At 40.0% G+C, this 14,752-nt stretch overlaps 1 protein-coding gene across 12 annotated transcripts; it reads left to right on the plus strand.

The window, feature by feature from the left end:
- The first annotated feature begins 985 nt into the window (after nt 1-985).
- On the plus strand, nt 986-13,536 carry LOC133664821 (uncharacterized). Of its 12 annotated transcripts, none has more exons than XR_009828642.1 (16): nt 2,327-2,620; nt 2,688-2,741; nt 3,004-3,075; nt 3,449-4,270; nt 8,310-8,379; nt 8,593-8,713; nt 9,166-9,295; nt 9,553-9,585; nt 9,999-10,289; nt 11,342-11,470; nt 11,780-11,872; nt 11,966-12,194; nt 12,258-12,301; nt 12,401-12,522; nt 12,658-12,776; nt 12,891-13,536. XR_009828642.1 is itself a non-coding variant. In XM_062069752.1 (8 exons), the coding sequence occupies exons 5-8, from the start codon at nt 3,620-3,622 to the stop codon at nt 8,785-8,787; spliced, it is 933 nt and encodes a 310-aa protein (XP_061925736.1). In that variant the 5' UTR covers nt 986-1,444; nt 2,439-2,620; nt 2,688-2,741; nt 3,004-3,075; nt 3,425-3,619; the 3' UTR covers nt 8,788-9,155. The 12 variants fall into 12 exon arrangements, 4 of the variants coding, with proteins under 4 accessions (XP_061925736.1, XP_061925735.1, XP_061925738.1 ...); XR_009828641.1 differs by having other exon boundaries at nt 2,331-2,620; nt 11,966-12,301; nt 12,891-12,935; nt 13,008-13,536; XR_009828639.1 differs by having other exon boundaries at nt 2,333-2,620; nt 9,999-10,098; nt 10,186-10,289; nt 11,966-12,301.
- The last annotated feature ends 1,216 nt before the right edge of the window (nt 13,537-14,752 follow it).

Consider the following 14,752-nt stretch of genomic DNA (forward strand, 5'->3'; position numbering starts at 1 on the left):
CTATAGAGCGTTTTCTATTCGGGCTCCAGTACTCTGGAATGCCCTCCCGGTAACAGTTAGAGATGCTACCTCAGTAGAAGCATTTAAGTCCCATCTTAAAACTCATTTGTATAATCTAGCCTTTAAATAGACCCCCCTTTTTTTAGACCAGTTGATCTGCCGTTTCTTTTCTTCTCTCCTCTTCTCCCCTGTCCCTTGCGAGGGGGAGTTGCATAGGTCCGGTGGCCATGGATGAAGTGCTGGCTGTCCAGAGTCGGGACCCCGGGTGGACCTCGTTGTGGCTTGTACAGCCCTTTGAGACACTTGTGATTTAGGGCTATATAAATAAACATTGATTGATTGATTGATTAAACCTAGGCCCTATCAGTGGAAATTAATTTTCTTTAAACATTCTCCAGCCCTCGTGCGTCATTCATTGCAATGACAGATTCGTGAAAGTGGTTGAAATGTGACGGTAATACTCCCTGATTTTTTGTTAAATATACCCCCCTTTTCGTGTTTATATTATTGTTCCCTCAAGATAAGCTAGCTTTTATACAACAGATTCATAAAACATTCAAATATCACAAAACGTGAAGTCCCGGAAGTGACGTTCTCTTCGCACATGCGCGGACCTCGGCCCTTGCGTGTTTACGGTGGCTTTTTGAACTTCTGTTTTTTAATTTTGATTTTTTTTGTTGTATCACTAAAACGTAGAATGATCAGTATCGTGGATTGATATATTTGATGTATATAAAGTAATTTTTTACTTTTTTGCCATTTAAGGCTGCTTCCGGTTTCTGTGCGGATTATAATAACTGTTTTGGCAGGAAAGTTATTAAAAACCACTGACCCATTGACGGAAGTGACGCACTCTTCGCGCATGCGTGGAACAACTACCAAACATTTCGAAAAATGCGACGGCTTCTCTACTCCACAATATCTGGTATCAATCAACAGCAGAGTGGGTTTTAAGAATAGACTAAGAGGAGAAGTATTGCGGAAAGAGATTATTCTAGATTGTACCTAATGTCATGACTGTTTTTATTGACTATTTTATTGATTATGGGACAAGCAGTAGAAAATGGTGAATGGAACTTTTTTCGTCACTTACTGTTTGTCTTTGGTACACTAATGTATATATTTTAGGCCATTGGTTCTTTGTTTTATTTTATTTTTTTGCAAAAATATATATATATCTATTTTTATATTGCTCTTTTTATCTTTGGTATGAACAATATTATGTAAACTCGAAGTTATTATTATTTTTTTGGTTCTTTGTTGTTGCTATTTTTGTATTACAACATTTTATTATTTGATCATGTTGTACTGCATTTTAATCTTTTGTTTTGTGATTGTGTGATGTTTTTTGCCTGGACCCCAGGAAGAATAGTCTCCACTGCGGTGTAGACTAATGGGGATCCTTAATAAACTAAACTAAACTCCCGAGTGATGCAAAGTTTTGGTGAGTGACTACAGCTTTATTTACATGTATACATTTGCTCGATAACCTATATCTCTCTTTGTAGCAACTTAGCACAACAGCTAGCGATAGCTCCTCTGCTAAAATCTCGCGTTTTAAACATTCTTGTTCGTGTCAAATTTGGACGATTACTATTACATTATAATTATACATGTTTTTAAATATCCCCCTCATGTTCCCCTTTACTTTGGTAAGCTAGTTTTTAGACAACACACTCATAAAATATTCTAACATGACAAAACGTGACGTCACAGAATGCCGTCAAAAAGGGGACGTTGTCTTCGCGCATGCGCGGACCTCGGCCCCTGACGTATAATTACTATTACTATAGTGAAGTTTTCGATGGATGGATATTAGTAACCAGCGAAAATGTATATTTTAAACAGGTCACAACATCAGAACTATATATAAACGTATTTAGTGTGTAGAACTATGTGTGCGCGTGCGCGTGTGTGTGTACTTTTTTATATTCAACAATTTTACACATCCATCTGGTAGAACAAAACATGTCAAGTAAAGAAAATAAAAGCAAATACAAAGAGCATTTAAAAAAATATGGTACAATTTATAAAAAAAAAAGGTTAGAAAACTTTAATAAAGATATCTACCGGTATTCAAGGGTTTTTGTACTTTTAATAGTTTTCCCAGATTTAATTGATAATTTGAAACCGTTTAGCCAATTAGAAAATGTTTTTACCTTCAGAAATCAACATTTATACATAAAAATTTTTACTTTTAGCAAAATGTTGACAAACATATGTTACTATCATTTACACAATAAAATAGATACAATTTGACGTGTGTGTGTGTGTGTGTACACTACTTCAGGAAAAACAACTTTGCTCTCCAAGTACCACCATAATGACCAACATTGAAATACAGTTGTGTAGTGGCCATAAGTATTCATTGAATATTTTTGGCCACAGTTTGAACAGTAACACTGTTTGCATATTTGTCATTCTTTGTCGTACCACAGTTAGAGAATCCCTGGCTTAGTATTACACAATTCCCTATCATGAGGTGATTCTACATTAAAATGCACTGTAACATGTGGTCCTAAATAAAGAGTGTGTTCTAGTACATGTGTATGATTGTGCTGCGTTTCTCTCTCTAGGATTACCTGGTAGTCCAGGGGCCAAAGGCGGACCTGGAGTTAAAGTAAGCACTATTCAATCAAACTTTTTACATTATGCACTTCACTTTTAACCACTTTTTCTCTTGCTAGGGCGAGCCTGGTCCCAGAGGTCATGCCGTCATGTCCGGTGACCCTTGACCTTTGGTAAGTACCTAAACAAATCCAGTGCTTATCGATTAGACTGTTTTTCTACTGCACACCTGAAATGACTTATTACTATAGGGCGAGCCTGGGGTTCCTGGTCCCAAGGTAAATACTTTAGTCAATAACACTGACTCCAGGTACTCACCTCATACGTGTAACTGCAGGGAGACCGAGGTCAGCGCGGTCCAGTGGGTCCACAAGGAATAGTGGGAAAGACTGTGTTGAAAGTACAATACTTATTCATTGTTCTCATATATGACAGGGAAGCAAAGGAGAGAGAGGACCGATGGGCGTTCCAGGTGCTCAAGGTTTGAGTGGAACCAAAGGAGACAAGGTATGTGAAAGAGTCCACCAGGGGCCAGTGTTTACTCAGGAGTTAAATACAAGTCCTACATTCATGCAGGATGAAATATTTCTGTCCTTGTAGTGCTTCAGTACTTGGGATTTATTCTGAAGATAGTATATTTCATAAGTATTTATCAATACTTACCATTTCTTCTAAAGATAGTATAACATGTGTTTCTGTCCCTGTAGTACATCATTATGCTGTCTTTTAAAGTTGGTATATTAGAAGTATTTCTGTCCTTGTAGTGTAGTACATCAATACTGCTAAAGATAGTATATTATACAAGTAATTCTGTCCTTGTACTGTAATACATCAATACATACACTTTCTTCTAAAGGTAGTACTGCCCCTCTGTCACAAGGTGTCCCCCAGGGTTCTGTGCTTGGTCCACTTCTCTTCATTGTACATGCTCCCCCTTGGTAACATCATCCGCCGCCATCACCGCCAATTCCGCTGCTACGCAGATGTTGTCCAGCTGTGCATCTCCACAAAATCTCTCCACCCTGACCGACTGCCTCACTGAAATCAAATCATGGCTGCACTCCAACTTCCTCAAACTCAACTGACAAATCTGACATGCTCATCGTCGGCCCCAAATCCCTCACTAAAACTGCTCACAACTCTACTCTGTCCCCATCCACTCACATCCGCAACCTCGGAGTCATTCTGGACAATAACCTCTCTTTTCAACACCACATCACAAGAACTGCTTTCTTCCACCTCAAATATTGCCCGTCTCCGTCCATCCTTCTCTGCCGCTGAAACCCTGATCCATGCCTTCATCACCTCCAGACTTGACTACTGTAACGGCATCCTCTACGACTCATCTTGCAAAATTCTCAAACTCCAATACATTCAAAACTCTGCCGCCCGCCTGCTCACCCACACCCGCTCCCGTGAGCACATCACCCCAGTCCTCCAGAAACTCCACTGGCTCCCCAGTCCTCACCGGATCCACTTTAAATCCTCCTCCTCACCCACAAAGCCCTTCACAACCAGGCCCCCTTCTACCTCACCAACCTGCTTCACCTCCATACCTCTTCACGCAGCCTCCGCTCCTCTAATGCCAACCTCCTCTCCCCACCATGCAGAACCAAGCTTCGGACCTGGGGTGACAGGTTTCTCCATCGCTGCTCCCACCCTCTGGAACACTCTTCCCAAACCCATCCGTGACCAGTGTTGGGTTAGTTACTGAAAACCAGTAACTAGTTACTTTATTTCAAAAGTAACTCAGTTACTTACACCAAAAAGTAATGTGTTACAGTGAAAAGTAACTATTTAGTTAGTTCTATTTTTCTTTCTTTTTTTTAAAGCTCCCATTAATGCCCTTTTAGCCTTCATTTCAGTACTGTTATTGCACTGGAGAATAATACAATTTGTTGATCAACTTGACTTTTTGATTGATTGAAACTTTTATTAGATTGCACAGTACATATTCCGTACAATTGACCATTAATTGGTAACACCCCAATAAGTTTTTCAACTTGTTTAAGTCCACGTTAATCAATTCATGGCATGCATTTTTATCTTCCTTTTAACAGAATTAATGAAAAACAGTGCAACATCAAAAGGCACCTCTCCTTTCTTTAAACTTGGACCAATGACCAATAATAAAAACCAAGTTAAAGTGCAACATAAGAAGGCACATCATCTTCCTTGAAACATAGGTAGTGAAATAAAGCCTGACATCTGGAGTGATGCTGCTGTCTTCCACACTTGGAGTCATGGATTGTACAATCCTTGTTTTCAGTGGCAGGATCATTGACACAGATGGTGATGTTTCAGTGCTCAGTAGAGATGGAACAGTTCTGAGGGGTTTAAGCACCTGGAGGACCTCCTCTGCCACTCTCACATCATCAGACAGGTTTGATGATGTCTTTGACATTTGTCTTCAGGGTGTTGTGGGTCAATGCAGAGTATATAGCTGCCTGCTGCTCAAACATATCACAAATTGATTAACGTGGACTTAAACAAGTTGAAAAACTTATTGGGGTGTTACCATTTAGTGGTCAATTGACCACTGATGGATGGAATATGTACTGTACTGTGCAATCTACTAAAGTCTCAATCAATCAAAATCATACTTGAGCAGAGTAGACTTCTTTTATTTTTCTGTTTTTCGGCTCATCTTTCAGGCTCTCTGTCCCTTCCTCTCCCGCTCAGCATCTGCTGCAAAGCTTGACTTGAAATATAAGGAACGTGGATCAGCTGCAGACCAACCAAGAGCTCTCCCAACTGAAAAAAAGGTATGACTACTTGAGTGGGCTGATAATTAACTGTTTCATTTGTAACTTGTATTTTTGTAGCTCACCTTAACTGACACGTATTTCATCTCCGCTACTCACTCCGCCGCTCGTCGCTGGCTCCGCCGCTCCCTGCGCTGCGATTCACTCTCCAAACAAATACTTTTAATTTCAGTTAAGGTAAGATACAAGTTACAAATGAAACAGTTTATTATCAGCCCACTCAAGTAGTCATACCTTTTTCTCAGTTGTGCAAGCTCATGTTTGGTCTGCAGCAGATCCACTGCAAGAGATTGCTTAAACTTAACAATATTGTAATGTCAGATTGTAGAATCTATGTTCCTTACATTTCAAGTCAAGATTCTCAATTTTAGCTTGGACACTTTTCTTCTGGTGTCCCTGACTGCAACGTATGTTGCCCTGTCCATGTGCAGCCGTTCTTGGAGACTTCTTCTGGCTGCATGAAGAGACTCCTTCTGGCTCCTGTACTCAGCCGTCTCTCTTACGTTCTCCATCACCTTTCTTTGGCTTGGCTCTAATTGGTCCAAGACCCGTTGAATGTCCTGTTCAACACAAGTAAATCCACACAGCAATCATACTGTATATATGGCAAGATAACTGCAGGATATTTCTGTGTAACAGATGAGTGTGTGAAAATATTTCCCGGTCTTATTCTTTTGTTTTTGATTTTGCAAGAAAGTCTCTGCGTGCGGCCAGAAAAAGGCTGCAAGAACGGCTGCAGACTAAGGCAGAAAAAGAAAAGGGTCAAAGCTGAGATTGCAAAGCTTGACTTGAAATGTAAGGAACGTGGATCAGCTGCAGACCAACCAAGAGCTCTCCCAACTGAAAAAAAGGTATGACTACTTGAGTGGGCTGATAATTAACGGTTTCATTTGTAACTCTTATTTTTGTATCTTACCTTAACTGACACTTGTATTTCCGCCGCTCGCTGCGCTGCGATTCACTCTCCAAACAGAAATACAAGTGTCAGTTAAGGTGAGATACAAAAATACACGTTACAAATGAAACAGTTAATTATCAGCCCACTCAAGTAGTCATAACTTTTTCTCAGCTGGGAGAGCTCATGTTGGGTCTGCAGCAGCTCCACTGCAAGAGATTGCTTAAACTTAACAACAATATTGTAATGTCAGATTGTAGAATCTATGTTCCTTACATTTCAGTTCAACATTGCGAATGTCAGCTTTGACCTTTTTTTTTTTATCCACGCAGGTGACCTTGACCGCACGGTGGGTGTCCTTGACCGCCTGCAGCTGTTCTTGCAGCCTTCTTCCGTCTGCTTGCAGAGACTCTTTCTGCCGCCTGTACTCCGCCATGTCCCTGGCGTCCTCCATCCTTTTCTCAGTTGGGAGAGCTCATGTTGGGTCTGCAGCAGCTCCACGGCAAGATTGTAGAATCTACGTTCCTTACATTTTAAGTCAAGATTTCCAATTTTAGCTTGGACACTTTTCTTTTTCGCACCATATGTGTCCCTGATAGCATGGAGCCGTTCTTGCTGTCTTCTTCTGGCTGCTTGCAGAGACTCTTTCTGGCTCTTGTACTCAGCCGTGTCTCTTGTGTCCTCCATCACCTCTTGTTGCGATGGCTCCAGTTGTTCCAAGACCCGTTGAATGTTCTGTTCAACACAAGTAAATGCCGCGTACGTCTTCGCCTCCCTCTGGCTCTCCTGCGCGCTCGCTCCGTAGTGATGGGTCCGGCAACACCGTGTCGGTGCGCGTGTCGGTGCGCGTATCGCTTTTAGAAAGTCTCGTGACTGAACACGAGCTGTTTTGGTCACGTGACCGCTCATGAACTGTATCGCACTGACGCCTGCGCGTCAAACTGTTTATTAGGAAGCGGCGCAATGCGTGTTGTTGACGAACACCGTTAGGGCCGCTTGTTGTCACTGTCACTCAAAGTTGCATTTCAAAATTACACAGAATAAATGTGTTTATTCTGTTTAGAATTCAGATGGGTTTGATTTGGTGCGCGGCATATATTGGCTGTGCGGCGCACGGTGTGCGCGGAGGACGCTTGAGCACTGCGCAATTGCGCAGGCGCGCACCTTAGAGGGAAGGTTGCTCACAGGGCACAGAGGAGGCGTCAGTGCGATACAGTTCGCGTATCGGTCACGTGACCAAAGCAGCTCATGATCGGTCACGTGACTTTCTAAAAGCGGTACGCACACCGACACAGGGTTTCGCTCTATGAGCTCGACGCATGCGCCTATGCATCTGTGTTGCAGGACCCATCACTACTGTTACTAGAGAAGGTACAGGAATGACGGCGTGGCGAAGTTGGTAGCGTGGCCGTGCCAGCAATCGGTTACTGGGGTTCAATCCCCACCTTCTACCATCCTAGTCACGATTCATGTTCACATTATTTGACTATCTAAAAAAGATAAAAATATATTTTTATTTAAATGAAGATATTAGATAATCCTAAATTAAATACAATGACTTGGTTTATATTATTGTATATACTAGGTCATAAAATCAGTGTCAGTTGAGTCGGTCCATAGGTTGCCTGTAAGGATTTTTAATGTCCAGCAGATGTCAGTATTTAGTGACACAGTATCAATACAGTTTTGCAATGTGTCGAAACGCTTCATGAGGCCTCATCAACCCATCACTATCGCTCCGCATCCGCTTCTCTCCGTGTCTGTCTCTGGTTCTCTCTTCTCCCAGTCTCTCTCCGTCTCCTTCTCCCCGTCGCTCTCGGCCGCTGTTCTTTTAACTGCTGCGAGGGGATTAGCTGATTGTGACCAGGTGCGCGATCCCCGCACCTGGTCACGATTGCCGCGTCGCTCTCGGCGCGCCCCGTCTCGCCGCTTGCTCACCGTCCCCGCCTCCTCGCCGCCATCTTGGAGCGGGCTTCGGCGCTACACGCCTCACCGTCGGTCCTCCGGCCTTGCCTCCCTACAGGCTCTAATTGGTCCAAGACTTCTTTTCAATCAAGTCTGTTTTTCGGCTCATCTTTCAGGCTCTCTGTCCCTTCCTCTCTCGCTGGGCATCCGCTGCGATTCGCTCTCCAAACAAAAGTTTCAGTTAAGGTAAGATACAAGTTATAAATGAAACCGTTAATTATCAGCCCACTCAAGTAGTCATACCTTTTTCTCAGCTGGGAGAGCTCTCATTTGGTCTGCATCAGATCCACTGCAAGAGATTGCTTAAACTTAACAACAATATTGTAATGTCAGATTGTAGAATCTACGTTCCTTACATTTTAAGTCAAGTATTCTAATTTCGGTTTTGACCCTTTTCAGCCGTTCTTCCAGCCTTCTCATGTCCGCTCGCAGGGACTCTTCCTGCCTCCTGTACTCCGCCATGTCCAATTGGTCCTCCATCGCCTCTTGGTGGACCCGTGTAACGTCCTGTTCAACACAAGTAAATCCACACAGCAATCATACTGTATATATGGCAAGATAACTGCAGGATATTTCTGTGTAACAGAGGAGTGACTAACTGATGAATGTGTGAAAATATTTCCCGGTCTTATTCTTTTATTTCTGATTTAGAACATGACACTAAGTGTGTTTTTTGGACACAATATTTTGGCATTAAAAAATGCCACACATTCTGCTGTATGTGTGCCTGCTTCCCTTTTCTAAGGAAGACTTTAAACATGTAAGTTGTTCAACATTAAAAATGACAAAATCACTTCAAGTATGGTTTTATTTTCCTATGTCAACAGTGTTACTTTTCAAACTGGAGTGTTACTGTGGCCTAAAATATGTGTGTGTGTATATATACAAACCCCGTTTCCACACTCTTAAAACGAATGTGTTGGAAATCCACATGTTTTGTGTAATGATTTCAACAAATGTGTTAAATCACAGGATTTTCCTGAGGGGAAGTAACACAGACATTCTACACAACATTGTGTCATGAGCTTTGACCAATCAGCTGGGTGGCCATAGAGTTTGGGGAAAAAGCTGCGACTGTATCCGTCCAAATGTCTTAATGAAGGTAAGCATATTCCAGTCTACTTGCACGTTGTATCTTAAAGGGTGTAATAGTGGTAGTTTTGCTGGAATGTGTGACTGTAACCTACTGACAAGATGTAAAGTTGTGCATGTGCAAATGAACTGCTGATGAACAGCTAGCCATATTGCTAGCTATACTAAACCTCCATTATTATTTTTTTAGGGCTCTTTCAAATAGTAGCCTGGTTATGCTGTGTACATAATGTTGGTTAATGGCTAAATTTTGGCTTTATTTTGCAGGTTTGTTTCCACAAGTTAGCTAACATTACTAAGGTAAGATTTGATAAGGTCTCCACAGTATCAATTAAACTGTTTGACAAAACTGCACTGGTTGACTTTACAACTATTCATGGTTTCTTTTGGGTATGTTATCTCAATTTTAAATGACCTTTTTTTAAGTTTAATCTGTCCATATGTTGCATAGGTATTAAAGGCCATTTCCAGTCATAGTCAATGTTTCAGAAATCAAGTCACCTATGACATGTAAACATATTTGCACTGGACTAATAATGGTTCATAGTGGTTCAAAATGTCTTAAAATGTAGCTTGTTCTAACTACTGTATGTGTATTATAATCTCTTAGGCTATAATTACATTATTATTATTTTACACAAAGTCATTCCTTGGAGTTGTATTGAATTTGTTGTGTTTTAATTCTGTGTACATTTTTGTTTATACACATGTAGAAGAATGGCTTCTCCCAGATCTCTCACAACAGTCCTCCTGGATGGCAGAGACATTTTCAAGAAGACTTCCACTCCTGGTAAAGTCAAGGACTTTACAGAGGTGTGTACATCAAAGCAGAAATGACCAGAATTCTGAATTTCTGCTCAGATTTTAATGAATTCATTGACACTAATGTGAACTGCAAAGTTGAAAACAAGGATACATTCCAAATTCTATTCAAGTCCATTCAATCAGATGTTTGGGATGTCAGTGCCACTGCTGTCACCACACAGGAAATGGAAGTACAGCAGGTATGTGTGTTCATTTAAGGCAGGTCACTAAACATAATAATCTGTTTAGTGAGCCTATGTGCCTTTTATTTGTAGTATTATCCCAGTGCTTAGATCAGGGGTGTCCAAACTTTTTCCACTGAGGGCCGCACACTGAAAAATCAAAACATGCGGGGGCCATTTTGATATTTTTTGATTTTCAAAACCAATACAATATCCACTTTTTATTTATTTTTATTTTTTTAACCTTATTGGCTCCCGCATGTTAGGTCCTAGGGACGCAGAAGGGTGTCAGTCTTAAAACGGGTTTAAAACAAGTTTTATATATTTTTTTTTAATTAAATGCTTGAATCTCTAATTCAACTTCAGGTGAAAATATATACACACACACACACACACACATTTCATGAGCTTTTTGTCAAAACCCTATTTTTTTGGGGGCAAATATACAATATTTTTCCCAAAAAGATTTTCAAAGTGGAATATTTGATGTGAAGTAATTGGATCCCTAACTAGGTCAATAATTAATAGCAACATTGATTAGAATTTATTATTTTAAATTTTTTAGCAAAGACGGGTGTTTTTTAATTCCACTAAAATTCTTAGGGATCCAAAAGTCCCCCACTCATGTTTACATTTAACGCTTAAATCTCTATCAGCTTCAGATAATATATAGTGTAATTAGCTTAGTATGTTTGTAATAACAATTTATATAATTAACTTTTTTTTCATTTTTTTTCATGTTTTGTATGTCCATTTTGTCCTTAAGTCGGTCAATAATTCATAGCAACATTGATTTTGATTATTTTGTGAGAAATTGTAAAAACAAATTGTTATTAGAGTGAATATTGCAAAGTTTTTCTCCTTTCGTTTCACCCATTTGCTCTTTTATTCCACTTTTAATGTTTTAAAAAACATTTTTAGTATTTTTTAGAATGATGGGCCGGTAAAACATTAGCTGCGGGCCGAAAATGGCCCCCGGGCCACACTGTGGACACCCCTGGCTTAGATGAAGTGGTAATATCTCTACACTGGTTCAAATAAAATACTGTATATATGGACTGTTCCTTCAGATTTCAACAGCAGCCAGTGATCTTGATCCTGACAGTGCGAAGACTCGCCTCCAACAAAAAGATCCCAGGATTTTTGCATTCTACGAGGAGAATGGGAGAGCGGCCGTGCCAGCGACTTGAGGGTTCCAGGTTCGATCCCCGCTTCAGCCATCCTAGTCACTGCCGTCGTGTCATTGGGCAAGACGCTTTACCCACCTGCTCCCAGTGCCACCCACACTGCTTTAAATGTAACTTAGATATTGGCTTTCACTATGTAAAGCGCTTTGAGTCACTAGAGAAATAGCGCTATATAATTCACTTCACTTACATAAAAATGGAGAAGGGTACTGTAACAACTGCCTTCAGTTGTAAGTAGACATTTGTCACTTATTTTGAACTACAGGAGGTCTAATGTTATGCCCAATGTTAATGTGTCCTTTTTCTTATGTTTTTCCTCAGTTATCCAGTAAGTGAGGACAAAACTTCTCGCCAGAACCTTTGACACTTTACCCATCACTTAACGTCAACATGGAGGACGAAAATGAAGGATATGTAAGGGAATGTTGTTAAGAGTGAGAAACACACATTACTTCGTCTGATTCTGACAGTAGCTCATTAGATCACTGTTTTATTTGTGTTGTAAAGGAACACTTCTATGATCCAACATGCCACACTGGCTTTCTGGAAGATAAGCTGAGGAATATCTGCCGAAAACGAAGGGATGATCGGCGCCGTTATTGCAGAAGGGGTGGCTCATCTGAAGTCACTGTTGGACTTGAAGAAGTTACAGAAAGTGATGAGTCTGTCCAAGAATGGATAACTGTGATCATAAGGATGAAGCCTAGTCCGGAGAACCTTTCTTCCATCAAGATGGGTATGGACAAAACCTACTTCCACCCAAGATACTGGATATCTAATCAGTCACCTACTCTGGCAGAGATTGTTGAGAACTACCCTCGTTTCATTGATATACCATATCTGGTAAGTAAGTCAATGTAATCACCACCTGCACTCTCAAATGGATTTGCATATAACTTTATCTAATCACCCTTGTCTTGTCCTGTTGGTAAACCTTAACAGATCGACAGTTTGAGAAGATGTTTCCATACAAGACAGACATCTTTCTATGCAAAAGGGACCAAAGTTGTTGAAGCTGGCTGCTCTTGAAGGAAAAGATGAACCACCAGAAGCTGAGAGTGCTGGTAAGGTTTAGTTTATTTATGGATTATCATGCCTTTTTGTGTTATCTTCCAAAGACTCCCCAAGTTGACACACATTTAACCTTACAGTGTCACATGTCAGTGATATAAACTGTGTATATTTGTCTATTTCTACAGAATCAAGGTGCTGTAGAGCACTGAAGATGCTCACACATGATCTGCCCCCTACTGTGTCAAGAAGATCTAAGGGATGGACAAAATGCAGCATCAAATCAGTGCTGTCCTACATTTAACAAGTAAGAATATCTTAATTTGTGATAAGAATATAAAACAAGTGAGATATCGTAAGTAAATTATTCATAACTTGTGAAGAGGATGTAATCAAATGTGTTGCATACACTGTGTTTTAGCTCCTACAAACCACTGACCCTGCTCCAGTGATGCAACCTGGTCTGGTGAGCATTGGACATTGCAGCACAACATCAACACAATATGTCATCGTGGCTGCCAATGTCATTCCACTCCAGGAAGAGTGTCTCACCTGCAGTCTGGACAAACTCTTCAAATTGTATTGGGCTTGTAACCTTGGCTGGTTGGTAAAGTAGGAGTTGTTGATTGAAAAATGGCAGCCTGTGGACATCAGTGGACCCTGACTTGAACAAGTTGAACAACTTATTGGGGTGTTATCATTTAGTGGTCAATTGTATGTAATATGTACTTCACTGTGCAATCTACTAATAAAGTTTCAATCAATGATTTAAACATTTTGAGTATCAGTTGTGTGTCTATATTTGGTCATTGCTACAGACCTGGTTGTGTGCTTTCCTTAAAATGTGATCTGGACAACGAACATATATTTGGAGAGACAGTGTATATTGTAACCTTTTCTGACCGTGATGAGGTGTTCATTTTGTTGAGTTCTCACTGTTAACTATTTTGATGAACACCTTCACACTTATGTGATTAAAAAGACTAATTTCAAGTGATGAATCTGAAAGATGCAACTGATGCTTTGCCACTTGATGTATATGAGCTAGAGATGTCTATCGGCCGAAAAATGCGTTAAAATGTAATATCGGAAATTATCGGTATCGTTTTTTTTTTATTATCGGTAATTGTTTTTTTGTTTTTTTTTAATTAAATCCACATAAAAAACAAGATACACTTACAATTAGTGCACCAACCCAAAAAACCTCCCTCCCCCATTCACACAAAAGGGTTGTTTCTTTCTGTTAATATTCTGCTTCCTACATTATATATCAATACAGTCTGCAAGGGATACAGTCCGTAAGCACACATGATTGTGCGTGCTGCTGGTCCACTAATACTTAACAGTTAATTTTACAAATTTTCATTAATTACTAGTTTCTATGTAACTGTTTTTATATTGCTTTACTTTCTTTTTTATTCAAGAAAATGTTTTTAATTTATCTTATTTTATTTGATTCATTTTTTTAAAAAGTACCTTATCTTCACCATACCTGTTTGTCCAAATTAGGCATAATGTGTTAATTCCACAACTGTATATATCGGTTGATATCGGTATCGGTCGATATCTGTATCGGTAATTAAAGAGTTTGACAATATCGGCATATCGGATATCGGCAAAAAGCCATTATCGGACATCCCTAATATGAGCTGAGAGATTCTGAATTGCACTTACTGACAAGATACAGACTTATTTCCTAAATGTTGTGACTTGTAATGAATAGAAGGAATTTTTGAATTAAATGCCAATTAAATTTCAATTATGTTGTTTTTTTTATATATCATAGCATGCACACACACACAAGTGTTGCCAATATACACAAAATGTGTTTAATTTGAGTAACACAAACATTTGTTACGAAAACCTACACATTTACTGTGTTAATATAAGTAACAAAGTTAATGTGTTAAAATTGACAAATTGAGTTGTCCCCCTCTGGACATGGAGATGTGTAAAAAAACAACACAAATTGTGTTATTTCCAACACATTCGTTTTAAGAGTGCACCTCTGGCTATTGCCCAAGTGTCTTTTAATGACAGCAATAGACTCTGGAAGGGAACGTGCGCCCTCCTGTGGACTTCTACCGCAATTGCACACAAAGAAATTCATTATTTCCAAGTGTGCCTTATTTAGCTTCTCAGACTTCGCAGTACTTATATAGCCCTAAATCACGAGTGTCTCCAGGGGCTGCACAAGCCACACCAACATCCTGAACTCACATCCCACATCTGGGCATAGTGTTGCATCATCCCACGCATCACTCCTTCACCCCATATATATAT

This window comes from Entelurus aequoreus, linkage group LG14 (assembly GCF_033978785.1).
Source record: "Entelurus aequoreus isolate RoL-2023_Sb linkage group LG14, RoL_Eaeq_v1.1, whole genome shotgun sequence".
NCBI lineage: Eukaryota > Metazoa > Chordata > Actinopteri > Syngnathiformes > Syngnathidae > Entelurus > Entelurus aequoreus.